A 27206-nucleotide genomic window follows, 5' to 3' on the forward strand; every position below is an offset into this window, starting at 1 on the left:
ACACAGCTGCTATTATAAAATTCTCCCCATTTAAAATCAAGCATGGGATGGGTGAAAGGTAAAGGCGAATGTCCATTTAAAGAGACAAACTGATCACATATTCTTCCCAAAACCCTATTTAACTGACAGTAAAATGATGCTTAAAAAGTGTAAGCACCCATGGGCAAAAAAAGAACAGCAGAGAAGACAGAAGGAGAGGAGATTTCAAAGCCATTTGGAAGTGAATGCAAGTGACTGAAAACAGACTGCATGCAAGCCTGTCAAGCTTCAGGCAGCCTCCACCACCCCAGCACCCAGGCAAGCGAGCCAGCAGACAAGAGTGCTGAGGCTTAGGCTCTGCATAGCGTCAGTGAATTCGTGGACATCTGAAACAGCTCAGGTCTACAGTGAGGAAACAGCTGAAAATGTGAAGATGAGTGAAAATGTGCTAATAAATAACAGGCCCATTAGCATACTTCCCATCTCCCTCCCACTCCTGCTCAAGGAACTCAATAGCTGAAGAGAAAAATATGCCCACATACTGACATTTGTGGTTCCCCAATGAAACAGCTCGAGTTTCCTCTATCCCCACCATCTAATCCTCCTGAAGTGAGGCACGCCAGTAGACAAGCCCACTGGTCCACGTACAAAACGCTACTCCTAAATCTCGACAGCCAAAGATCCTCATATGTTTGAGTAAAGAGAGAAAAAGAAATCCCGCAAACAGAAATATAGGGGGGAGGAAAACCAAACCAAAGCCACATAAACAAACATCCCCAAAAGCCTTATTTGTATCTCAGAAAGAAGAAGAACACAGTGCAATAAAAGAAAGTACTTCGGAAAAAAATAGAGCATGAATATGTTCAATATTAAAGTCAAAGGCTAAAATTTTAAAATAAGGTCAGAAAATAAAATTGATTAAATTTCACAGAAAACAGAATTTAAAGATGATAATCAAACCTCTACAGGAACAGTAAAAGATAATACAGGTACATTTCCAAGACCAAAAGACAATATTTTCCAGGCTGAAAGGATCTGCTGAGTGTCTAACACAATAGAGAGAAAAGACTAGCAGGACGGGCAGGTCTGGGAAGATTGGGGAAGGAGGCTCAGGGTGACACCTACTACTGGGATTCAGATGAGAGAAGAAAGAGGGTCTAAGAGCAATCTCCCCAGAAATAAACAAGTGACAAATTATTTGACATTTTGAAAAGAACAGGCAATGGTGGATGCATTGCAGCAATCTAAAAAATGCAGATTATTTTCATTCACACAAGTCCCTATAAATCTAAGAGATATTAACATCAGGCAATATACTTCACACAAGTACACACCCTTACATAGTGCTAACAAGGCATACCTTAATTAAATACAAAAATTATCAGCTAAAATTGTGGTAGAATGACGCTGGAGTAAGTAACAGTGTAACAGAGCTAATTTTGCACATTTCTTTAGCAGAAACAATGAGATAATATCTGGAAGTAAGTCATCAAGATAAAACATATTATCAAATGGAAAGAAATATCAAAAGAACAGCTAGACAAATGAAAACTGATTTCCTCTGGGAAAGAAAATTAAGGGCAGCCAAAGCATGTTCAGGGGTTTACTATGTAAATCTTTCCACTTAATTTAATTTTTTAATAAAACCATATGCATATATTAGTCTGACAAAAAGATTTCTTTAAATAAAGGAAAATGTTAAAAGCAATAAGATGATGAATTGTATCAAGTAATAAAATTACTTAAGAATGTGTCACTTCAGTATTTGATTAAAAATGTTACTGACAAACCACCAAACCGATTGGATTGTATTAACCATTCATCCCCGCCTCTTCCCTAACACACACTATGTTCACTGTTGCAATCTGCACCTCTGTTTTCCAAACACCTTTGTTTTTGTAATCCTTTCTTCCTAAAGCGCTCACCATTTGTGGTAATTCTACCAGCCCTCCAAAAGTCCCAGTTCAAGGATCACTTCCTTCTTTCATAAACCCTTCTTATCATCTGATTTAGTAAGGATTCCTCCCCTCAAACTCACTTTGTTTTGTGTATCCTGGCTTTCTGTGTACCTGTTCTATTCCCCTAATATACCTGTAAGCTCACTGATCACAGGACAGTACCCTACTCTTCTATGTGAGCAATAAAATACCAAACGATGCCTTTGCGTGTGTGAATGCTCAGTCGCTCAGTCATGCCCAACTCTTTGAGACCCCATGGACTGTAGCCTGCCAGGCTCCTCTTGTTCATGGGATATTCCAGGCAAGAGCACTAGAGTGGGTTGCCATTTCCTCCTCCAGGGAATCTTCCTGATCCAGGGATCGAACCCATGTCTCCCGTAGCTCCTGCATTAGCAGGTGGATTCTTTACCACTAAGCCAACTGGGAAGCAACAATGCCTTTACCTCAATTTATAATTAAAAAAATTTTAATCACTGATTTCATATAAAGGAGTCCGGTACTATTTGTAACATGCAATATTTGCAGGCTCACACTTTCATTAAAATTATATAAAACACTTCAAAAAATAAAAATTGATAATTGATAGCTATTCCAAAAATATTCCTGATGAATTTCTAGAAGATTTGGTCCATTTTGTGTGATTTACCAGGCGGAACAACAACCAAAAGTTCAAACAGTTTCAATTAATCTGGGCAAGAATTTTGAAATCTTCATTTAACTCCAAACTGGAACTCACTTTCCCCCCTTTCCTTCCTCCTCCTTAATCATTAGGCAGGTAGGTGCATTCACTCTTCTGTAACTTGTAATTTTTTATTTAGGAAACAGGGACATTAGAATAAAGGGACTAATTTTAAGGTTAAAAGTTAAAAACTTGAAGGAAATCACACTAAATGGTTCATCTTTGTATAACCAAGAAACCAAGGGGTGGGAGCAAGGGCTGAGGATAAACTGGTACATAAGCATGGGGATGGAAGGTTGCATTAAAACTATGGATGCCTGTGTCTCATCTCTAGAGATGATGATTTCGTATGTCCAGGATGTAGTGATCTCTGGGATTTTTCAAAGCTTCCCAGACAATGCTTATGGGTTGCCACAATTGAGAAGCACAACTTAACATTTATTAAATATATGGTACCAACACTGTTCTAATTGCTTCAGTGAATAAATCAGTATCCACAACAAGCTCAGGAAGTGCACTCCATAGTAGTAAAACTATGTGTGGTGGTTTTTACAGTGTCCACAAAGTCCGACACTTCTTCTTTCAAAAGATGGTGCCCAATTCCTCTCCTCTTGAATATGCTCCTAATGAATATAATGTAGTACAAATGATGCTATTTGATTTCTGGGGCTAGGCCACTGAAAGGACGGCGTCCATCGCTCCTGATGTGCTCACACTCCGGGGAAGCCAGCTGCATGCTATGAGAACACTCAAGTAGCCATCAGGAAATGCTCACAGAGAAGGAACTGAGGCGCCTCACCAACAGCCAGCACTACACTGTCAGCCATGTGAACAAACCACCCTGGAAGCAGATCTCCCAGCTCCAGGCAAGCCTTCAGATAACTGCAGCCCTTTGACAACTCTTGAGAGCAACTTCCTGACAGAAAATACATGTTTAACGTAGTTTTCAGACAGCTGTTGTGTAGCAATAGATACCTGATATACTAAGACACAGAAAGGTTAAGTAACCGTCCATACTAATGCAGCTGGCAGCAGGCACACTAGTCAGAATGGACCCAGAGCCCATGCTCTAAACCGCAGGCTGTAATTTCCTCCTCCAAAATGAATCTTATTTTCTCTGTATCTCATTAGAGTTGATGCTGGAATCAAGAGAGATTATATAAATAAAGTATCCTCTAGGTATTACGCAGTGAGTAGTCACTAACTAGCACCTATTATCTCAAGAAGGAATAAATTCTTACAGAGAATCAATATTAAAATATAAACAATTTACAGAAAATTATACAAAAAAATACCCAGTATTATTTTTTAGACAGCTTATCATTTATTTTAAACTCATTCCTTATTCCTATCTCTGCTAGTCATTAAAGATTTCTAAGAAAAAAGCATCAGTTCCATAGTAATTAATGATTTCTATTCTAGACAGTATCTAATTAGCATCCTCTGTAGGCATTTTACTAATTAATTTTTAATAATACATACAGAAAATTGTGATAATATTTTTTTTAAAAAAAAAGCAGTACTATGGACTGAATTATGTCCCTACAAAGTCAAAGGTTAAAGCCCTAAACGCCAATGTGACCTAAACTCCAATATTTGGAAGCAGGACCTTTACAGGGGTAATTAAGGTTACATGAGGTCAAAAAGGTGAGGCTCCAAGACCCTCTTCAGATTCAATGCAATCTTATCAAATTACTATGACATTTTTCACAGAACTAGAACAAAAAAGTCTTAAAATCTGTATGGCTAAACAAAAGGCCCCATATAGCCACAGTAATCTTGAAAAAGAAAAATGGAGTTGGAGAAATCAGGCTCCCTGACCTCAGCCTTTATAACAAAGCCACAGTCATTAAAACAGTATGGTATCAGCACAAAAACAGACACACACATCAATGTAACAGAACAGAGAGCCCAGAAATAAACTCACACACTTATCAACTAATCTGTGACAAAAGATGCAAGACTATGTAATGGGAAAGGACAGTTGCTTCAATAACTGGTGCTGGGAAATCCATACAGTTATATCTAGAAGAATAAAATCAGATCATTTTCTCACACCATATAAAAAATAAACTCAAATTGATTAAAGACCTAAATCTAAGACCCAAACCATAAAACTCCTAGGAGAAAACATAGGCAAGACACAAACTGCAGCAGTATTGTTTTGGATCTATCTCCTAAAGCAAAGGAAACAAAAGCAAAAATAAACAAATGGGGTCTAATTAAATGTAAAATCTTCAGCATAGCGAAGGAAACCATTGAAAAAAATGAAAAGACAACCTATTAAATGGGATAAAATATCTGTAAAAGATATGACCAGTAAGGGGTTAACATCCAGAATATATAAATAGCTCATACAATTCATTATCAATAAAAACCAAATCAATTAAAAAATGGGCAAGAAGACCTGAATAGACAGACATTTTTCCAAAGAAGACATACCTTTGGCTAACAGGAGTGTGAAAAGATGTTCAACGGCACTCATCATTAGAGAAGTGCAAATCAAAACCACAATATGCTACCACCTCGCACTTGTTAGAATGGTTATCATGAAAAAGACCACAAACAACAAATGCTGCTGAGGATGTGGAGAAAAGGGAAGCCTTGTACAGTATTATTGAGAACTGGTGCAACCGCTATGAAAACGACTATAGAATTTTCTCAAAAAACTAAAAATAGAATTACCATTATGATCCAGCAATTTCACTTCTAGATATACATATATCCAAAAAAATGTAAACACTAATTTGAAAAATACATGTAGCCCAATGTTCACAGTGGCACTATTTACTATAGCCAAAATATGTAAGCCAACTAAGTGTCCTTTCATAGATAAATATGTATATACATATGTGTGTGTGTGTGTGTGTGTGTGTGTATACACACATATCTCAGCCATAAAATAAAATGAAATTTTGACATCTGCAACAACGCGGATGAACCTGGACAATATTATGCTTAGTGAAATAAGTCAGATAGAGAAAGACAAATATTGTCTTATCACTTATATGTGAAATTGAAAAACATAAAGCAAATGAATACACATAACAGAACAGAAACGGACTTGGAGAAAGAGAGGACATCCCAGTAGCTACCAATGAGAAGAAAGAAGAGATAAGGGGCAAGACAGGTAGGGGTAGGGGATTAAGAGGCACAAATTATTACATATAAAATAAATAAGGTACACGGATATATTGGACAGCACAGGGAATATAGTCAATATTTTATAATAACTTTAAATGAAGTGTAACATATAAACATTTTGAATCACTATGTTGTACACCTGAAACTAATATAATATTGCAAATGAACGCTACCTCAAAGAAAAACAGATGCTTAAGAACCTCTAAACAATCAATTTTAACTTCAACTATATAAAACAAATACTATTTTAGGACTCAATACTGCTTATGAGAAAGCACACTACTGACTTTTCAGTCTCAAAGGACACTAAGCACTAATTAATATTCCCTACACAGAATTTAATGCCTCAGTCTTAGTACTTCGATGGCAGTCACTAACTAGTCAGAAAAGAATTTCTTTGGCCCAAAAGCACCAGGGCTTTTAACTATTATGTTATTTATATATTCATATGCCAACAGTCTTAGAAATTATATTTAATAATAGCATTTCATAATTAATTTAGTATTATTTTAGGGTAGAAGGTAAGGATCTAGAATAAGATAGCAAGGTGACAGTAATGGAGAAATTGTAAATATTTAAAATCTGTTAGGTGAAAAATAAAATTGCTTTAATTCCTAGAAGGATTTGGTGTACTGACCCTGAAAGAGCTGAAGGAAGCGTGGCTGCAGCGTGGAGGTGATCACACTCTCGGGCAGCTCCCTCAGGAAGAGCTTTAACAGGCTGGCCGCCGCACACACGTCCCCATCTCGCCCTAGCTCCACGGGCACCCCGCTCTCAAACTTCCATCGAAGCTGTTCCACCACCTTGACGTTGCCATTCACCCGGAAAAGGCCTTCCTGGGTGAGTCCTGAAACAGCCAAGACGACACACAGAAAATAAACAGAGGTCTCTCACAGATACAAACTCGAAAGAACAGTAACAAATAAACCGCAGTATAAAATGTCCTGAATAATTATCAAGCACTGGAAGATTTTCACATGTTTATAAAAATGTTTTCTTAGAATAATACGTTTTCCCATTTACTGTATATCAACCCAGAACATCATATATGATTGTTGTGAAAGCTGACCTCTAAAAATAAGGTCAGGACACAACAGACACAGAACACATACTACTCTATAAAGAAATGTCATTCATATCTTCTACAGTATACAACAGAAATTTACTCTGGGCTCCAAAAACAACTTATCATTTTGAGAACAACTATTTAAAAAAGAATAACATGTATGTTAGAAACTTGACTGTATGTAATTACCTTTGCAATTATTTGATAAAGAACTATTACTTCTTTAGTAATCAATAAATACAAACTGTAAGACTTAGAGACTGTAAAGTAGTTAAGAAAAGATCTTGGCCTTTAGCCTATTGATCTGTGATTATTAGTGTTAGTTGGGGTCAGCAGAGAAGGCTTCATGGAGAAGCCGCTCATTTATTTTGGGGCCCTCTCCAGTGCTCTATCCCTGTTTCTGTACTCTTAATTCTGTATTCTTTCTCTTAAAGAGGGCCACAAGAGGATTAAGCATCACAACCCAAAAAAACTTAATCAATCCCTGACAAAGAGAAACCAATATATGAATAGAGAAGCTGAGAGAGGAGAACAGAGAGAAAGGTAGGCAGGTAAAAATATGGAGTGTTTAAGTCTAAGAGTCATGAGTAAATAAAATGGAAGAAATGGTTAAGTATAGGGTAATGCATGTCAAGACAAAGGGCAAAGACTTTATCATAATTTATCAGTGGAGCATTAAATGTGTGTTTGACTGTGGGAGACAACATAAACAAGGCTGAAAGAAGACCTAGCTAGCTAAGTAGAGAATGCAGAGGGCAGAGAGTTTGCTTTAGGGCAACTTACAGTCTATGTAAGGCAGTAAGACAGAGACTATGGTGGGAAGGGAGTGAAAAGGAAAGAATAAAGATGATTTGGGAACTTGGCACATACAAAGAAAACAGAGGAGTGGAGAAGATTGAAAAATAACTTTAATATTTGAAAACTAGGAATTCAGGAAAAAGTACTGTAAAGAATGAGGGGGTGGGGGGGTGTGGTAGAAGGGTGGCAGCTGGTTTGAGGTCGAGGACAATGATTTCCAGCTCAGTGTGCTGGGTTCAAGGAGACAAAGTACCATGAAAGCAAGTGAATCAGATGGTGGAGGAATGTTGAAAGTGTGAAAAACAATCTAAGAAAAGAGTAACCCACGGACTCAACTCGCCACTCTCTTTTTGAGAGTCCAATGGTGAATTTCAGCCAACCACCTAAGCATTGAGGCCTATCTGAATTATTTAGATGGCCGGTGTTTGTTCCTATCAGCCTTGGTTTCTCTCTCTTTCCTCTAACTGTATTTCTCTTTCTAAAGAAAAAGAAAGCTAATTTCATTTTACTTTGTAATTTGATAGACATTTATGAATCCTTTAATTCAGCAAAGTACCCTGCAGTATGTTAGGTACTAAAACAAAAAACCAACTATGAGAAAAAAAACTTCAAATACCACCAGGATCCTTATGGAATTTGTCATCTGGTAAGATGTTTTTCTACTTCTACATATACACATATTATTGGGTTATGAAGAACACAAGTATCAAAAATTGATATGAATTTTAGCTCAAGTTTGACAAAAATTTGTGAAACCAGAGATGATATTAAAAATATTTCACAATTGGTATGGCTAGGCCACCATTTAATAGAGGAGACAGCAGGCAGTTTGCGAGCTAGGCAGCTTCTCGACCGGCCCTAGTGCCTGACCCTCACCTCTTGGTATCCATGCCATGTGGAATCCCCTCCCTTCCTTGAGTGTGGTCTGGACATAGTGACTAGCTTCTAAACAAGAGAAAGGGATGAGGTTGCAACCTCACTTCTGAGATTAGGTTATAAGACTGTGATGTCTACATTGCTTGCTTGCATTCTCCCTCTGACTGCTCTTGTTTGCTCACTATGATGAATCAGCTGTTATTTTGTGAGCTCCCTTACAAAAAGGTCCATGTGGCAAGGAAATGAGGGCAGTTTCTGGACAACAGTCAGTGAGTAACCCAGACCCTCAGGTCAACAGGCCACAAAGAACTGGATCCTGCCAACAACCACATGCAGGAGCTTGGAAGTGAACCTTCACCCAGTTGAGTCCTGATATGAATGGTAGCCTCAGCCAACACCATGACTGCAGCCTTAAAAGAGATCCTAAAACAGAAGACATAACTAAGCTGTGTCCGAATTTCTAACCCATAGGAACTGTGGGATAATAAACAATTTTAAGCTACTATGTTTTGGGGTCGTCTGTTTTGCATCAACAGATAACTCATGTGATATGCCATTTGCTTAATACTGCAGAGTATCAGTTACTACAAGGAGACTTTAGCTTAGTCATTTTTAAAGCTTTCAAGGTCTGTTTCCTCTACAAAGCTTCATTTATAACTTCAGAAACATATTCTGGCATCAAGCAGATAGCGCCCAATAAAAGAGAATCCTGTTCCTGGTCAAGGCCCAAATTCTGAAGATACATAATTTGACAATATAGTCCTCTATCTACCCAGCTCGAGAGCCTGCTTTTGGCCCAGAAAATGCCCCTGGATCTGATTTCACAGTAATTTTCTAGCTTTGACCTGAGGTTCCCTCTTCCAACAAGGATTTTTGACCCTTCCCTCAAATAAATGTACTTTCAGTTGTTAAAAAATAACTAGCCAGCTCCAAGAACTGGCTTTAGTCTTAAACATTCATGATCCCTGTGGACCTTAATAAAGGACAGAGAAACTACAAATAGAAGTCATCAAAGTCAATGCTTCTCAACCATTTTTTTCGACCTGATTTCACTTATTTGCAGAACTCTCTTCCCTCAGGAACTTTTCTCACCCAAACAACTTGAAGGATACTTAGTGACTTTTCAATCAGGACATGGCTATTGTACTCTGGCAAAAAGAATCCATATAGTTTTTTGAAGTCCCTTATGAACTTATAATATATACAATACCCATGTGAAACTTACCAGATTATACAGTCTCTAATGTTTCCTATTATAAATTTTTAGGAAATGATTACAACAGAAACGTTCAGAGGGAGGAGGTGTTTAGAAAGCTTTATGGAGTTACTCTCATACATTTGAGATTCTGTCACATTTGATTTCATGAGATGTAGATTAATAATAATGAAACATCAATTTAATGGATTAGCAACGCCAAAAAATAACGTATACAGCACTGACAGCTACAATTGAAGTATTTATTTAAAAATCTAATGAATACATGTATGATTGTATGAATCCATCAACAGAAACTGAACATGCCAGAAGTCAGAATTTTTCTTATTAGCACACTGGCCAGACAGTCATATGACAATATGTATGCATATTCTGACATCTGGTGGTAAGTAGAGAATACTACACTATTCAAATATCCCACAGCACCTTCATGTTAAAGTAGAAGCAATCCAGTAACACAATAAACAAGATTAGTTATTTTAAAATAACTAATCAGTATAAACATGATATGACTCATAACTTACAAGATTTTCCTTTGACTGGAAGTGAAGTGAAGTGAAGTCGCTTAGTCGTGTCCGACTCTTTGCGACCCCATGGACTGTAGCCTACCGGGCTCCTCTGTCCATGGGATTTTCCAGGCAAGAATACTGGAGTGGGCTGCCATTTCCTTCTCCAGGGGAACCTCCCAACCCAGGGATCGAACCCGGGTCTCCTCCATTGTAGGCAGACACTTTACTGTCTGAGCCACTTTGAATGGAAAAATACATGTAAATTTTGTGGGGTTTTTTGGTTTTTATAAAAACCCAAAGTCTATTTTTGTTGTTCAGTTGCTCAGTTGTGTCTGACTCTTTGTGACCTCAGAGAGTGCAGCATACCAGGCTTTCCTGTCCTTCACTATCTCCAGATGTTTGCTCAAACTCATATCCACTGAGTTGCTGATGCCATCTAACCATTTCATCCTCTGGTGCCCCCTTCTCTTGCCCTCAATCTTTCGCAGCATCAGGGTCTTTTCCAATGAGTCAGTTCTTCACATCAGGTGGCCAAAGAAAAGTCTATTTAAAAGGTCTTAATAGAGTGCTTGATAAGCACTTTCTGTTCTAAAATTCCTTTGTAATAGTAAAAGGTTTCCCTCACAGCAAGTTGTTAGATATCTACATTTACATTAAACAACAAAGTATAACTATAATATCTAAATACGGTTAATTATACAACCAATCATCCCTAATCCCATATCTGACAGAGTGCCTATTGTCTCACAGGTGCATAATAAATACTTGTTGACTTAAGCTATAAAACAGTGAAACAAAACCAGCTGAAGTATCTTGCCCTCAAACTCCATTTTGTTTTCGTTGTTTAGTCACTAAGTCATGTCGGATGCTTTTGGGACCCCATGGACTGTAACCCACCAGGCTCCTCTATCCATGGGATTTCCCAGGCAAGAATACTGTAGTGGGTTGTCATTTCCTTCTCCAGAAGACCTTCTTGACCAAGGTACTGAACCGAAGCCTCCTGAATTGGCAGATGGAATTCTTTTTTTTTTATTTTTTTTTATTTTTTTAATATAAATGTATTTATTTTAATTGGAGGCTAATTACTTTACAATATTGTATTGGTTTTGCCATACATCAACATGAATCTGCCATGGGTGTACATGTGTTCCCCATCCTGAACCCCCCTCCTACTTCCCTCCCCATACCATCCCTCTGGGTCGTCCCAGTGCATCAGCCCCGAGCATCCTGTATTATGCATCAAACCTGGACTGGAGATTTGTTTCACATATGATATTATACATGTTTCAATGCCATTCTCCCGAATCATCCCACCCTCGCCCTCTCCCACAGAGTCCAAAAGACTGTTCTATACAACTGTGTCTCTTTTGCTGTCTCGCATACAGGGTTATCGTTACCATCTTTCTAAATTCCATATATATGCGTTAGTATACTGTATTGGTGTTTTTCTTTCTGGCTTACTTCACTCTGTATAATAGGCTCCAGTTTCATCCACCTCATTAGAGCTGATTCAAATGTATTCTTTTTAATGGCTGAGTAACACTCTATTGTGTATATGTACCACAGCTTTCTTACCCATTTGGGCAGATGAAATTCTTAACCACTGAGCCACCAGGGAAGCTCCTCAAACTCCATACCACACTTCAAACTTACACAGGCCCTATGGTTTATTAAATTAATAGTTTCAAATACAGAAAGCAGCTTCTGGTTGTCTACAGTGTGATTAACTACATAGCTTTTCAAAATACAGGGCAGGTGCCTGTCAAGACTCTGATTCAGTAGATCTGAGGTACTGTTGATGAATGTGTATTTTGAACACATATTCTTAACCAGGGTATTCTTAACCCTGGTTAAGAATGATGGACTGAAGGACTTCCTGGTGGTCCAGTAGTTAAGACTCCGTGTTTCCAGTGCAGGGGCCATGTGTTCGATAGCTGAGTGAGCCCACTAAAACATTTAGTTTTGTATTACCTGAATACACCCTACTAAAGTACAATGAAGGGTACACTAAGGAGAAAAAGAAGAAACACAATCTCTAATTCAAAATTTGCCCAGATTTTCATACACTGATGGCGTGAATGTAAACTAGCTCAATTCCTAAGATTATTAGTGCACATATCTTTTTATCCATAAGCCCATTTTCAGAAGGTTAGTCTACAGGCACATCACAGTCCTCGATACATGTTAAAGGTCAGTCACTGAATCATTGTCTGCAAACATCAAAAGACTGGAACAATTCACTGTTGATCAGGATGTAACTAGTTAACCCAGTGACACATATATACATAAAGTGTAACAGCATGCAGAGGAATAAAGAATTAAATGAGGAAAGCTCTTTATGCAAAATGGAACAGTCTTCAAAATATACCGTTGAGTGATTTTTTTAAAGAAGATTCATAAACAGTGTACATGATGTGCTAATGTTAAAAGGGAAACAGAAAATACACAAATTTGCTTATATATTCAAATATCTTTGCAAGAACGTAGCAAAAAATAGTAGTATTGTTTTGGGGAGGGCAAGATGAATGGTCAGGGGACAGGGTTTGGAGGGAGAGACTTTTCACTGTATACCTTTCTGAATTTCAAACCACATACATTTAGTAGTTATTCAATATTGTTTTAAAAGATTAAAAATAAAAATGATTTCACGTAAAGTGTTAATCACTCAGTTGTGTCCAACTCTTTGTGATCCCATGGACTGTAGCCAGTCAGGCTTCTCTGTTCATAGAATTCTCCAGGCAAGAATACTGTTATGGGATGACATTCCATTCTCCAGGGGATCTTCCTGACCCAGAGATCAAACCCAGGTCTCCCCCATTGCAGGCAGATTATTTATGGTCCGAGCCACCAGGGAAGGCCAATTTTACATGAGAGTAACCTTAAAAGGCTATTACTTAATCATTGTTGGGTAAAAGGTCAAAATATTGGTGATGCCATAATGAAAATATTATCTTAGGTTGTCACATTTGGCATCCAAATGAGTAATACCAAACAACTCTATTTAAGATATTAAATGAATTATCTAGTGATCGTCTTGTATCTAAGTCAGAAGTTACAGTTTTACTCAATAGTGAGTGTATAACTAAGTCCTGTCAAACCTCTAACTCTGTAACACCTGGCTTCAAGATTTTGTAGGCCAAGGGCCCATCTTCCTGCCATACTGCATATAACACCTTTGTGTTTAACCTGCTTAAAGTGCTTGAACAAACCCAGAACTGTTCTCTAAGAATCTCACCCTCCTGCAGCTATCTTCCTCCCAAAACACTAACTCCTAGGAGGTAAGAATGCAATGAGTCCCTGGCTCTTCAGTTTTCAAAGCAAAATACTATAATATTTTCTCATCTACATACCAAATAACCTGAGCAAATGGCTGTTTTTCAATTAACACAAAACACCTTCTGAGGCCTGAACTGTCTGCCATTCAGTCCCTGTTACAGCACATACATGTTCCTACATAGGAAAGGTGGAACATTTCCCTGCAGCCTCCTCCTCAGCAGGGGCAACTGACTGGGAATCATGCCAAGACTCAGGCGAAGCAAACTGCCCAAAGTACAGAATATCTTCCAAATCTCAAGTTTTACCTTTAAAAATACCCACAAGTTTCATATTCTACTCTGCAGAGAGTCTTGTTTTAGTATATAAATGTTTGTTTCAGCATAGAAAATGAAGATTACAAGCTCTTCCCTCAGAACAGCTTCTTTCCAAATCTCTTAAAGTTTATTGATATTTATTATAGTTTGGAGCTCTCCCATCACCCTGCCCTCATTTGATAAGCATCATTCTCTCAAACTCTTGAGGGTCCCTTGGAGAGCAAGGAGGTCAAACCAGTCAATCTTAAAGGAAACCAACCCTGAATATTCACTGAAGGACTGATGCTGAAGCTGAAGCTCCCGTACTCTCGCCACCTGATGTGAAGAACTGACTCACTGAAACAGACCCTGATGCTGGGAAAGACTGAAGGCACGAGGAGAAGGGGGCGTCAGAGGATGAGACGGTTGGATGGCATCACCAACTCGATGGACATGAGTTTGAGTAAACTGTGGGAAACAGGCAGGAAGGGAACCCTGGTGTGCTACAGTCCATGGGGGTCACAAAAATTCGGACAGGACTGAGCGACTGAACAACATTCTGTCAAGTCATCCAGGTTTTTAAGTCTTAAATAAAATAATTTAAAAAGCTGTAAAACATACTTATTCTCACTAACAAAGAGAGGATATGATTTTCTTTTTATCATTCAATGTTCTATGGCAGTCTACAACTATTTTACACAATTTTATCATTCCAAAAGTTAATGCCCCCTCCCAACACCACAGTAGGTTATACATAATACTTTCTTTTGATATTTCTGCTGAGTTTTGAAAGCAATCAACATATTCAATAAGTTCATGACTGACCTCAAACCGAAAGAGATACTCAAAGTATTGTGTTATATTAAAAAGTATTGACTCTCAGAGGGAACGAGTTAAGAGAACTCAGCATTAATATTAAAACAGTATCTTTTAAAAGTACTTTACACTAGGAATCATTCCAAACTAGAAATCTCAATAACTAAAGTGATTTCTCCATGGTAAGCTGAATTAAGTATTTTCCAAATAATGTTAAACAGTCATAATGCTCTTAACATCCTTTTATAAGGGCAGGGTATATATGCCATAATTCAATATTCTGATTAAGGTGTTTTAGGGAATATTCTCATAATGCATGATGAATTCACACTGAAACATTCTTTTGTAAAAACAGCAGAGTTACACAACACGACTGGACTCACCGTGCCTGGTCAAGTACTCCACTATGCTCCCCACGATAGCTGGAACACCGTTCTCGGTCAGCCCCTGCTGGTGAAGGTCCTGGAGACTGACTCCAAACAACTTGGTATAGGTGGGATTCCTCTGCTCGTGTAGTGGCACCGCCACTATCTTTTTCATGTCTTCTTTCAGCCGAACCGCTGTTTTACTTTGCTTAAAATAGCGGGAGAAAAAAGAGCAGTCAGTTACATTTACCACAGGAGGCTGCATGCTTACTACACAATCACCTGAGCTGAAGGGTAAGTATTGGAGGCTGTAGAGGAGTGGTCTTCACTTATTTTTATGTCAACTCAAACCTAAATCCCTAACAATTCTCTAATGCTGCTCAGTGTTAGGCATGGCATACACGGATATACTGATTAAAAGAAGTGAAAGATAATGAGAAACCTAAAGCCACAACTTAACCGTATCTAAGAGAGGGAGCAATACACTGCAGTATCTAAGACAGATTACTACAGTAACCGGGGGTGTGACTCACAAGTACCTGCTTAACAGGAAAATAAAACGTTTGTCAGAACACTGAAATCCCATGCAGATCCTGTAATAGTAAGACGCTACTGAAAACGAAGATTTATCTAGATGTCATCTTAAGGTAGCTTTAATTTGAGGGACTAGAAAATATAAATATGTAGAAGGAACACTTATGTCTCTGATTTGATTATATCTGAATATCTCGCTGATATATTGGCACATAAAATCAACTCAGTTCTCTTTGACATTCAAAATGCTATGATCTCTGAAATAGCAAAGTTTCAGGTAATCACAACTTAAGCAATTTCAACAAGACTGTACATGTTATAAATAAAAATGCAATTTACAGTTCATTCAGGTTATCACAGTGAAAACCTCATATAGGTTTGTTTCTTCCTTTTAATAGAAAAATTGTCCCCAAGGAAGTAAAAGATAAATTTTAATATGGTTTAACATAATTAAGTGAGGGTTGTTTTTAATAAAGCATGTGTCCTATGTAAATGTATGGATCTGTAACTCTAAACACTAAAAAGATGGCAAAAAGCAAAAAATTTTATTTGAGGACAAGGGAAGCAGATTAGGGGAAATATACCCTGTTGAGAATGAATGAAACTAACCGAAGTGTCAATATTCAAGTGTAGGTTCATGTAGATCTTACAATCTAAAAAGAGAAACACCATCTCCATCATAGAGATGAGGAAACAAAGATCAAAGAGTTAAGAAGTAATTTGGTAAACGTCATGGAGCTGGTAAGAGTTTCACCATACTCCATGTTCCTCTCCTTAATTTAAATTTGTATTAACATTAAAGTAGTTTGTATATAATTATAGTAACAAACTATGATAACAACTACATGTGACACATGACAGCTACATAAAGAAAATCCTACAATTGTGATTTTTAGTAGGATTTCTATAGTTTCAATTTGATTTTGAATCTTACAGTCTATAGAATCACACCAACTTTCATGGACATCTTTTAATACGTCATATTTGAAAGCCAGATTTCCCTAGTAAAATTCAGCAAGTGTATAAAGTTATAAACGAGTTTGAGCAAACTCCAGGAGATAGTGAAGGACTGGGAAGCCTGGCATGCTGCTGTTCATGGGGTCACAGAAAGTCAAACACGACTGAGCGACTGAACAACAACAATACAGTTGTAACACAGATTTAGTATCTATTAATATTCTAATTTTTTTAAATTTTATTTTCTATTAATATTCTAAATAAGGCATAGTGTTAGCTACTACAGAGTAGTATGGGCAAGAACTGTCACTTCTGTTACCAAGGAAGTTATTAAGTCAAATCTGTAACCACCACTATTTTGGTGTGAGTTTAAAAACCTGTAAGTATCTTTCAAAAGAATACATGGAAAATTTCAGTCAACCAGGTCTATCTGGTGAGTAAGCAGCCAAAAAGTAACCTGTAATAATGAAACTTTGAAAGCAGTCTTAAATGTAGCATCAGAAACAGCTGACAAAGAGATCAGATCATGCAAATTTTATCATTTTCTTACAGACACAACATAGCATACTGGTTCAGAGCATGGACCGTGGAACCAGACTCTGTTTTGAATCCCATTCCAATATTATTAGCCATGCAAACCTGGACAAGTCACTTACTCTCAGTTTCCCCATCTATGAAATGGGGATACCGGGAGTTCCTGGCGTATAGCAATAAATGAGGTTGGAAGCAGCTCATATATATGTAAGAATGAGAAGAGTGTCTGGCACACTTAGTAAGTACCAATTGTTACAATCATGATCATTATCATCCTTCTTCCAGGAAATTACTCTGATTTCTTCTCAAAACAATTCAGAGATCCTTAACCACTTCTGTACTCAAATGTTTGTGTGAACGAAAGACTGCGGTTGAAAAAGGCACTGTGGTGAAGGCTTGTGGTTGGTAGATAGTCTAATGATCTAATTATTCTCCTAGGATCTCAATTTCTTAAAATATACAGGTATGACTTTTGAAAGATAAAGATAAAATCATTTTGCACATTAGTATCAAAATTTATAAAATTTTTATTAGAAACTCAAAGTTTTCTTAGAAATCCTGTCTATATGTTTAAAACGTAATTTAACATTCTTTCTGCTAACAGTCCTGTTCTTTATTCTATCTTTTACTCAGTACAGTCAGTATGTTGCGTCTATTAACAGATAGTGTAAATAGGCAATCAGCATTACGGCTCAATATTTTCAAGGATGAGCCATGTAATTAACCTCACACATTTTGAACTGATTACAAATTAAGCTAACTGTTTACTCAATATAGACCCCTACTACACAGCAGGTTTACATATAATCAAAGCAATAAAGGAATACTTGATTCATCATTTTTAATTGATAATTTATTTTAGGTTAATACTTTTAAAAAGATAAATATGTTTTAAAGAAAACACTATGAAACAAAACAGCTATATTTTCAGAGACATACAAAGCAGATTAAGCAGAAAAGTAAATCAACAGAAGACAGAGAAGCTATAAAGTCCAATTTGTGTATTATTGCTGCTAAAGGCAAAGATGGGACAGGAAACTTATCGCAGACATCACACCAGCTCTAGGAGGAGTCTGGGGAGGATCAGTAGGAGCCCAGGAGTGGATGTTCTTAAAAATCTCCTACAAATATGTATTACTTTAAAGATAGAGCACACTCTGGGAGCTGAACAGGGCTCAACTACGTAGAGGAAAAAGGTATAGAAAATATCTACAGGGACCCCAAGAGGCAGTTATCAGGAAGCACCAGGAAAATTCACAGCCTAATAGTCAGTTCATGACCTTGGAGAGCAAGTTTATGAAGAAAAGCCAGTAGAGCTCTCCTGACCAGGTGAGCTTCTGAGAGAAGGCGGAGCACTGGGCAAACAGAAGGGCCCCATTCAAGAAAACGGCATTTGGTAGCAATACAGGAGGGAGTCTCAGGGTTGAAAACTTGAAAAGCTACCTTGGCCTCTCATGGCTACACCCCACAGGACCGTCTTCATACTGAAGTACAAAAATCCATCTCATTGAAATGTGAGTAAGGAAAAAGGAACATAGCAACTGAACTGACAGTATTTTTAAAAGAATAAAGGAACATCACAATTTTCTTGAAATAACTCATTAAAAAAATGTTGCCAAGAAACAATAGCTGTAACCTAACAAAATAACCAAAGTTAATAAGGATACCAAAAAGCACATGCAATAAAGACAAAGAAACTGTATTTCATTAAAATGAAAAACTTTTGTACGTTAAAGATACTATCAGCAGAGTGAAAAGACAATCCACAGAACAGGAAAAAGTATTAGCAAATCATATATCTGATACGTTTAATATCCAAAATATGTTTAAGAACATATACAGCTCAACACAACAAAACCCATTTCAAAAATGAATAAACACTTCAAAAATGATAGACAAGTGGCTAATAAGCACAAAAAATGCTCGATTTCACTACTCACTAACCATATGCAAATCAGAACCACAATTAGATATACTTCACACCCATCAAGATGAAAAGTGAAAATGAAAGTGTTAGTCGCTCAGTCGGGTCTTTGCAACTCCATTCATTCTCTTCTCCAGGGGACCCATCTGACCCAGGGATTAAATCTGGGTCTCGTGCATTGTGGACAGATCCTTTTCTGCCTGAACCACCACACAGTCCCCCCATTAAGACAGTTACTATCAAAAAAATCAGAAAGTAATCAGTTCAGTTCAGTCACTCAGTCGTGTCTGACTCTGTGCGACCCCATGAACAGCAGCATGCCAGTTCTCCCTGTCGATCGCCAACTTCCAGAGTCCACCCAAACCTATGTCCATTGAGTCAATGATGCCATCCAACCATCTCATCCTCTGTCGTCCCCTTCTCCTCCTCCTTCAATCTTTCCCAGCATCAGGGTCTTGTCAAATGAGTCATCTCTTTGCATCAGGTGGTCAAAGTATTGGAGTTTCAGCTTCAACATCAGTTCTTCCAATGAACACCCAGGACTGGCCTCCTCTAGGATGGACTGGTCAGATCTCCTTGCAATCCAAGGGACTCTCAAGAGTCTCCTCCAACACCACAGTTCAAAAGCATCAATTCTTCGGCGCTCAGCCTTCACAGTCCAACTCTCACATCCATACATGACCACTGGAAAAACCATAGACTTGACTAGACAGACCTTTGTTGGCAAAGTAATGTCTCTGCTTTTGAATATGCTATCTAGGTTGGTCATAACTTTCCTTCCAAGGAGTAAGCATCTTTTGATTTTATGGCTGCAATCACCATCTGCAGTGATTTTGGAGCCCAGAAAAGTAAAGTCAGCAACTGTTTCCACTGTTTCCCCATCTATTTGCCATGAAGTATGGGACCAGATGCCATGATCTTAGTTTTCTGAACATTGAGCTTTAAGCCAAATTTTTCACTCTCCTTTTTCACTGTCATCAAGAGGCTCCTTAGCTCTTCATTTTCTGCCATAAGGGTGGTGTCATCTGCATATCTGAAGTTATTGATATTTCTCCCGGAAATCTTGATTCCAGCTTGTGCTTCCTCCAGCCCAGCATTTCTCATGATGTACTCTGCATATAGGTTAAATAAGCAGGGTGATAATACACAGCCTTGACATACTCCTTTTCCTATTTGGAACCAGTCTGTTGTTCCATGTCCAGTTCTAACTGTTGCTTCCTGACCCGCATACAGGTTTCTCAAGAGGCAGGTCAGGTGGTCTGGTATTCCCATCTCTTTCAGAATTTTCCACAGTTTATTGTGATCCACACAGTCAAAGGCTTTGGCATAGGATGTAGAAAAATTGGAACCCTTAATGCATTGCTGGTGATGATGTAAAATGATACAGCACTATGGCAAACAGAGGTTCCTCAAAAAGTTAAACATAGAATTACTGTATGATCCACCAATTACGCTTTGAATATATACCCTAAAATCAGGAACTAAAACAGGTACCTGTAGACCAATGTTCACAGTAGCATTATTCACAACAGTCAAAAAGTAGAGATTACCGTTCAAAAGCTTATCAAAAGATGAATAAACAAAACGTGGGGGTGTGTATATACACACACACACATATATAAAGGCAAATGTAACTATACTATTTGTATATTTACCTTGCTTTTGCTTCTTTTGGAGGCCTTTCCATATTAGCACATATATTTGCTAATATTACACTATAAAGACACTATAACTGACTTAACCAATCAATTTACTGATGTTTAGGTTATTTACAGTTCTTGATATTACAAGTATTTCAGCAATAAGCAATCATGCAAACATTTCTACATAATTGTACAGACACCTATAAGATAAATTCTTAGAGGCACAACTGCTAGATGGACAGGCTTATAAAGCTGTAATTTTTTTAATACTACCTCCAAGAGTTAAAAGAGGAGCTTCTTGCTACTAGATTATATGAAAGCAAAATAAATTTCCCTTTAACTTACTGTATGCTGCTACTGTTGCTGCTGCTGCTAAGTCGCTTCAGTCGTGTCCGACTCCTAGCGACCCCATGGACTGCAGCCCACCAGGCCCCTCCGTCCATAGGATTTTCCAGGCAAGAGTACTGGAGTGGGTTGCCATTGCCTTATCCGAACTTACTGTATAAATTATAAATTTTAATAAGTATTGCCACATCGCCCTACAAAAATGCTTTCATGGTTTACAGCTTGATTCATAGCATATGAGAATGCCTGTTTCCCATTTTATCAACCACGAGTATTAAAAAATTTCATGAATTAACTATGAATGAGATTGAGCAATCTTCTTTGTGAATTTGCATTTATGTTTCTTGTTTGTGAGCCTTCTAGTCATAAGCTCTGCCTAATTTTAATTGGGTGGTTTCCTTTTTCCTACTGATCTGTAGGAATTTTTTTATATTAAAATAATTAATCTTGTTTTAGTCACGTGTGTTTTAAATATATGCTCTAGTTTCCTTCTTGCATTTAACTTATGATATTTGTGTTGTATAGACATTTTGGTTATTTGGCAGAAAACTTTACCCATCTTTTTCTTCAGGGCTGGGTTTCCTTTGAAACACATTCCTTGATCCAAAATTAATCTTTAAATTCACACATGTGTTATTCTAGTATTTTTATGACTTTACTTTGATATTTATATCTTTGATCCATCTCTAGTTGAAAGAGGAAGAGATACAGCAATTATCTTTTTCAAGTAGCTAGTGATTATTAAACTGTTTTAATTCCTGTTATTTTAATATCTGATATGCTAAACTCTCCCAACTTAGTCTTAAAGGAGTAACTGTAATAATTCAGAATTGTCATAAAATAAAATCATATAGAATCTTTCCATAAAACATTCATTTTGAATGATAAATTTAAACATAAATCTCCAAACTGCCTGTTACCTATATGAACTTATATTTAATTATATGACACATAAACAATTATGCTATGACTTGCTGTACTACCCCTTCATCGATTATTGTCAATTCATCGTTACAGAGAACAACTCAAATATGCTTTCTTATGATCTCTATTTCAGAAATTACTGAAAAAAAAAAAAAAAGAAATTACTGGACACAAGCTTCTTCTCCCTAAGTCAGCTTTAATATATGAAACAGAATTAATCAGAGTTATCATTATAGTATAGTCTTCCCTACTTAACTGGCCTAATTCTTTCATGCTAGTTTGCACTTTCCACCACTGTAACTAGAATTTCCCCCAAATCTTCTGCACAGGTATTAACAAATTAAACCCATCCACAGAGCCAACCATTCTTCCAAAAAAAAAAAAAAAAAAAACAAACCCTGAAATAACCTAGATACTACTGACTTTATCCACACTGAGTAGATGCATTTCTCTATCACTCTGTTATTGACCTATTTTGACTTCTGATTCTGAAGGGCAAAGATGAAAATTCTCCTTGCAACACAATTTAAATGTGAAGACAGACACATCTTTGTTTGACCATTAATCTAGTCATCTTCAGTACTTGGTTTATTGTTTAAAAAAAACAAAATTAAATGTTTAATCCTGTTTGAAATTTGATCTAAATCCAATAATATAAATAGTCCCTTCAGATCATAGAGTTCCTTTTGTATTATTTAAGACAGATAATGACAGTATTAAGGACACCACCTTAAGGCAAGCAGATAGCCATGTAACAAAGATAATACTTTATGATGCTGTACTGTTCACAATGTATTTTCACATTAGTGTTTATTTGGTTTCTCACAACAATCCAGTTCAATACCCCCTTGTGACAGATGGAAAGTGAGAGGTTAAACATCTTGCTCAGGGTCATGTTGGGCAAGCCAGGAAGTGGCTGAGCCAAGACTCAAAGCCATGTCTCCAGCCTTTCAAATCCTGCCTCATTCCAATGCATGATGAACTTCCCCAAACCACAAAACAGTAAGCCACCAAATGATGAGGTGTATTAGTTGTTTCTGATGCAAGCAACTGAAATTCCAGCTTGAACTAGCTAAAATAATAATGACATTTACTAACACATTAAACTACTACTAAGGAGTTGAGAGGAATGGAAGCCTAACTTGGCAGGTGCAATGGCTTGTGAATGCAACCACTACTTGCCATTTATTGATCAATTAACTAAAAGCAGGTCTTTAGGCCGCCTTCTCTCTTCATATCTGCCAGCAGCACTTGGTGTACTTAATTCATTGTTTACATTCAGTAGGGAGTGGGGGACAGACTGCTACCCTAATCATGGAACATATGTCCTTCTCTTTGTTTGGTTTGAGCAATTTAGGTTACCACCAGGGAGACTTTGTTTACACATGAACCAACTATCTTTGCATTTAGGTGGGAACATGTGACTAGTTCAAAGCAATGAATCATGAGAAGAGTAATGAGTCACTTCCAGAGTGAGACAGATAAAAAGCGTGTGTGCCTCCTCCATTTCTTTCCCTCAGATAACTTAGGGGATACATGCTAATATGCCAAGATAATAAATGGATCACAGAATGGAGGAAGCCTACATACCAGAGCCACCAGATGGGAGAGAGATTCTGACAACTTGCATGAGACTCTGAGTTATCTACAAGTTAATTTTCATGCCTTAAGCTACTTGAGATTTCAAGCTTTATCTATTGGAACATGCAGTGCTAGTTATTTCGATCGAAGCAGATTACATGCCCACCTGAGGGAAAGCTACACACTGGCCAGACTGAATATCATCTGAGATGGAATGGATGTGTGGGATCTTTTGACTACATGTGACTTCACAGTAAGAATTCCTGAGATATTCAATTGGAGACTCAAACAGTTAAAAGTACAAAACATTTATAATTGTCCTGCTAATTCTTGTTAATAGAAAACTGCATTTACACACAAAAAACACCACCAAGAAGATAGATGCCTTTGCAGATACACTCTCAGATTCTTGAAGGTCTTCAAAAATAAAATATACCCAGGGAACTGCAAAACCTAGGCCATGACTGATCTGTCCTGTGCAAATGTTTACTGAACAACTACTACTGCCCAGTCCTGAGCAAAAAGCAAGTAATGCAAATAAGACATGATCCTTTCTGTCCAAACTGCTGCCTACTATGCTGTTGTGCTGTGCTTAGTTGCTCAGTTGTGTCCAGCTCTTTGAGACCCCATGGACTGTAGCCCACCAGGTTCCTCTGATTGTGAGGATTCTCTAGGCAAGAATACTGGAATGGGTTGCTATGCCCTCCTCCAGGGGACTTTCCCAACCCCGAGATCAAACCCAGGTTTCCCACATTGCAGGCAGATTCTTTACCATCTGAGCCACCAGGGTTGCCTACTAGATGACAGAAATTATGCTAAGAAGTTAAACAGATGGTCAAAGAGTCCCCAAAATCTACTATCAAGGTAGCATACTGCTCAATAATGTCTGAGATCAGAGTATAGTAACATAACCAATATTTAAACTCAGGTATGCCAGGCTCCAAACAAAGCCCATGCTTTTCAAAAATCTCAAATAAAGCTTAAAAAAATGAAATTCAGTATGGCATTTAAAAAACCTAAATGTAGTCTGCATGGGAGGAAATTGGTACCAAATAATCAAACTAGAAACTACCAAGAGGATATCTCTGATGGTCTTGAAACTCTGCTCTTACGTAATATTTGTTTGCTGTATTATTTAGGAAGATTTGGTTCAGCTAAATTGAGAACAAGAGAAACTGTAAGGAGAACAGATAGAACTAAGTGTTGACAGTACATAAGGACATACGATAGCTTGGTAGACATATTCTACACAGAAAGAGTTGAAGATGATTAAAAAGAGATGAAAGAACCAAGTTAAGCACCTGACATTTATGAGACACCAATTATTTATGTCTTTACTAAGTCGCCCATTGATTTTACCCATTCTGGCCCCATGTGCTTTCTGCCTGAGATATGCACATAAAAATTCATAGCTATGCAGTGGTGTCTTAGCAAGTTACAATTATACCTAGGCACACTTGCCCCTGACGACAGAGCAAGTTGTGCTGGCTCCAGATACCCTCCACCTGCTGAGCCAGCTCACACTCAATACTGGTCTTCAAAAATGCAACATGATCAAAAAAGGTTGATATGACCAAGAAGGCAAGAAAGACAGGAAAGATGAACATTATGTAACTCAGGACTTGGGGAGTGTCGTCTTTTGGTCCCATTTAAACCCTTTCCAAGTAGGTAAACCTACCTCATCTTTTCCCCCTTGCTTTGTGCAGTGTCTTGCTGCTGCTGCTGCTAAGTCACTTCAGTCGTGTCCGACTCTGTGTGACCCCATAGAAGGCAGCCCACCAGGCTCCCCCGTCCCTGGGATTCTCCAGGCAAGAACACTGGAGTGGGTTGCCATTTCCTTCTCCAGTGCATGAAAGTGAAAAGTGAAAGGGAAGTCGCTCAGTCGTGTCCGACTCTTCAGGACCCCATGGACTGCAGCCTACCAGGCTCCTCCGTCCATGGGATTTTCCAGGCAAGAGTACTGGAGTGGGGTGCCATCGCCCTCTCCATGTGTGGTATCTCAGGTTGGTGCAATAAATCTACAAGAGTATCCTGATTTGGTCCGCGAGCCTTTTTGTACTGTGGCCTGTCTGCGCTATATGTATAACAAGGTAGCTGATAGCACCAGGTGGTGAAGCTACAGGAGCAGATGTGCCCACAATAGGGACAAAGGCTATAAAGCCTGGGATACCCCTCAAATTGTAGCCAGCACTACCAAGAGTTGGGGCTAAGTCAGGACAGAATGATAGCCGGGGCCTGACAATACCAAGAGAACTGAGCCCCAGATTCACCAGTCACTGACTTGGTCCCTAAACTCACTCACACAGCAGAAAAGTCAAGAGTATAAGAACCTACACTTAGGCACTCAAAGTTCCCCCTTTATTCATCTATTAGAACATCCACTCCCCAGTCTCAGCCCACCTATCCTCACAATGACCACATGGCACCTTGGACAGAACACCTGGAAGGGCAGGGAATCTGAAAGACTCAGGATTCATCTGAGAAGGCTTGAGTCATCCAAAAGTGTATTAAAAACTAGAAGAAACTAAGATAATGCCAGTTGGCAAGTATAAGTTTCCTGTTCTGCCTGGGGGTGATTACTGAGGAAAAGGAAGTATGTCCCAGTAAAGAATCAACCTCTTCTATGTAATTTAAGTAAGTTTGTGAGTCCACTACAGTTTTACTAACAGCACTAGCAATTTGGGAAACAGAAAATATCAAAAGGAAATGAGGATGAGAAAGTCAATAGAACTAGGAATTTAAAATCTTTAAACCTGTCTTCCCATTTCAAGAATTCACGCACACACACCCATACACACACTTTACAAACATTTGGTACTCAATTATTTTGTCTGAAGAACAACTATCTTCAGTAACAGGATACTGAGCAGTTACTACATATATGTCTAGGTAGCAAAGTTCCAAACTATTAAGTTTATGAGCCCACATGCATTCATTTATGTTTACTTAAAGTTCTCACTTTTCTGTCAGAAACATAAAGTGTTTTGATCTTCAACAGCCTTTTTTCCAGAAATACCATGCTTCGATTCCTAAAAATGTGCTTCCCCCAATAGTAAAATTGAGACACAGCACAATCAAAGACCAAGCTAAAGAGTAGGAATGATTAAGAACTATTTCTCCTGGGAGCAAATAATCTCTTAAATTGTACGATTTCTCTATCAACCTTAAATGAAATTTTGTATATGTTTTGGATATAAATTAAGGAAAAATATGGAATTTCATACATAGGTTAGTCTGCATTTTAGTCAAGGTGAAGGTGAAGAAGATCGCTCAGTCGTGTCCGACTCTTTGCAACCCCATGGACTGTAGCCTACCAGGATCCTCTGTCCATGGGATTTTCCAGGCAATAGTACTGGAGTGGATTGCCATTTCCTTCTCCAGGAAACTTCCCGACCCAGGGATCGAACTCTGGTCTCCCACATTGTAGACCAGACGCTTAACCGTCTGAGCCACCAGGGAAGTAAAGACCAATATAAGCAGACTAAAAGCAAGTAGCAAAGATCCAATCAAACAATCAGATGTCTGCAAATGTCAGGACTAATAGGTCAATCTGCTGGTTTACTCTACACATTTCCAGCTCTAAAGTCTTTCTTTCATAAAGCTGGAAAAATGCAGACCTGTGCAGTCAAATATAAGCTCAGTATTTTCCACAAAGAAAAGTAAGATCTTGAAGGAAACTCTTTGGAGTGATAAAAAGATTCCCAGCTGCACACCTAGATGCTACAGGCATCCAAGCATCGGGGCTGAAAGGAAAAGAGTTAGGAAGACACAGGATGCTGAGAAGTTCTG

At 38.1% G+C, this 27206-nt stretch overlaps 1 protein-coding gene across 7 annotated transcripts in view; it reads right to left on the reverse strand.

The window, feature by feature from the left end:
- Positions 1–27206, reverse strand: part of FAM13A (family with sequence similarity 13 member A) — a 330402-nt gene that overhangs the window by 276593 nt on the left and 26603 nt on the right. For all 7 annotated transcript variants that reach the window (XM_055587622.1, XM_055587621.1, XM_055587620.1 and 4 more), the window contains exons 2-3: positions 14994–15183; positions 6398–6607 (exon numbers count right to left, since the gene is read on the reverse strand). In XM_055587622.1, the coding sequence (XP_055443597.1) occupies positions 6398–6607; positions 14994–15150 (367 nt within the window). In that variant the 5' untranslated portion in view covers positions 15151–15183. The remainder of the gene's footprint in view (positions 1–6397; positions 6608–14993; positions 15184–27206) is intronic.

This window comes from Bubalus kerabau, chromosome 7 (assembly GCF_029407905.1).
Source record: "Bubalus kerabau isolate K-KA32 ecotype Philippines breed swamp buffalo chromosome 7, PCC_UOA_SB_1v2, whole genome shotgun sequence".
Classification (NCBI taxonomy): Eukaryota; Metazoa; Chordata; class Mammalia; order Artiodactyla; family Bovidae; genus Bubalus; species Bubalus kerabau.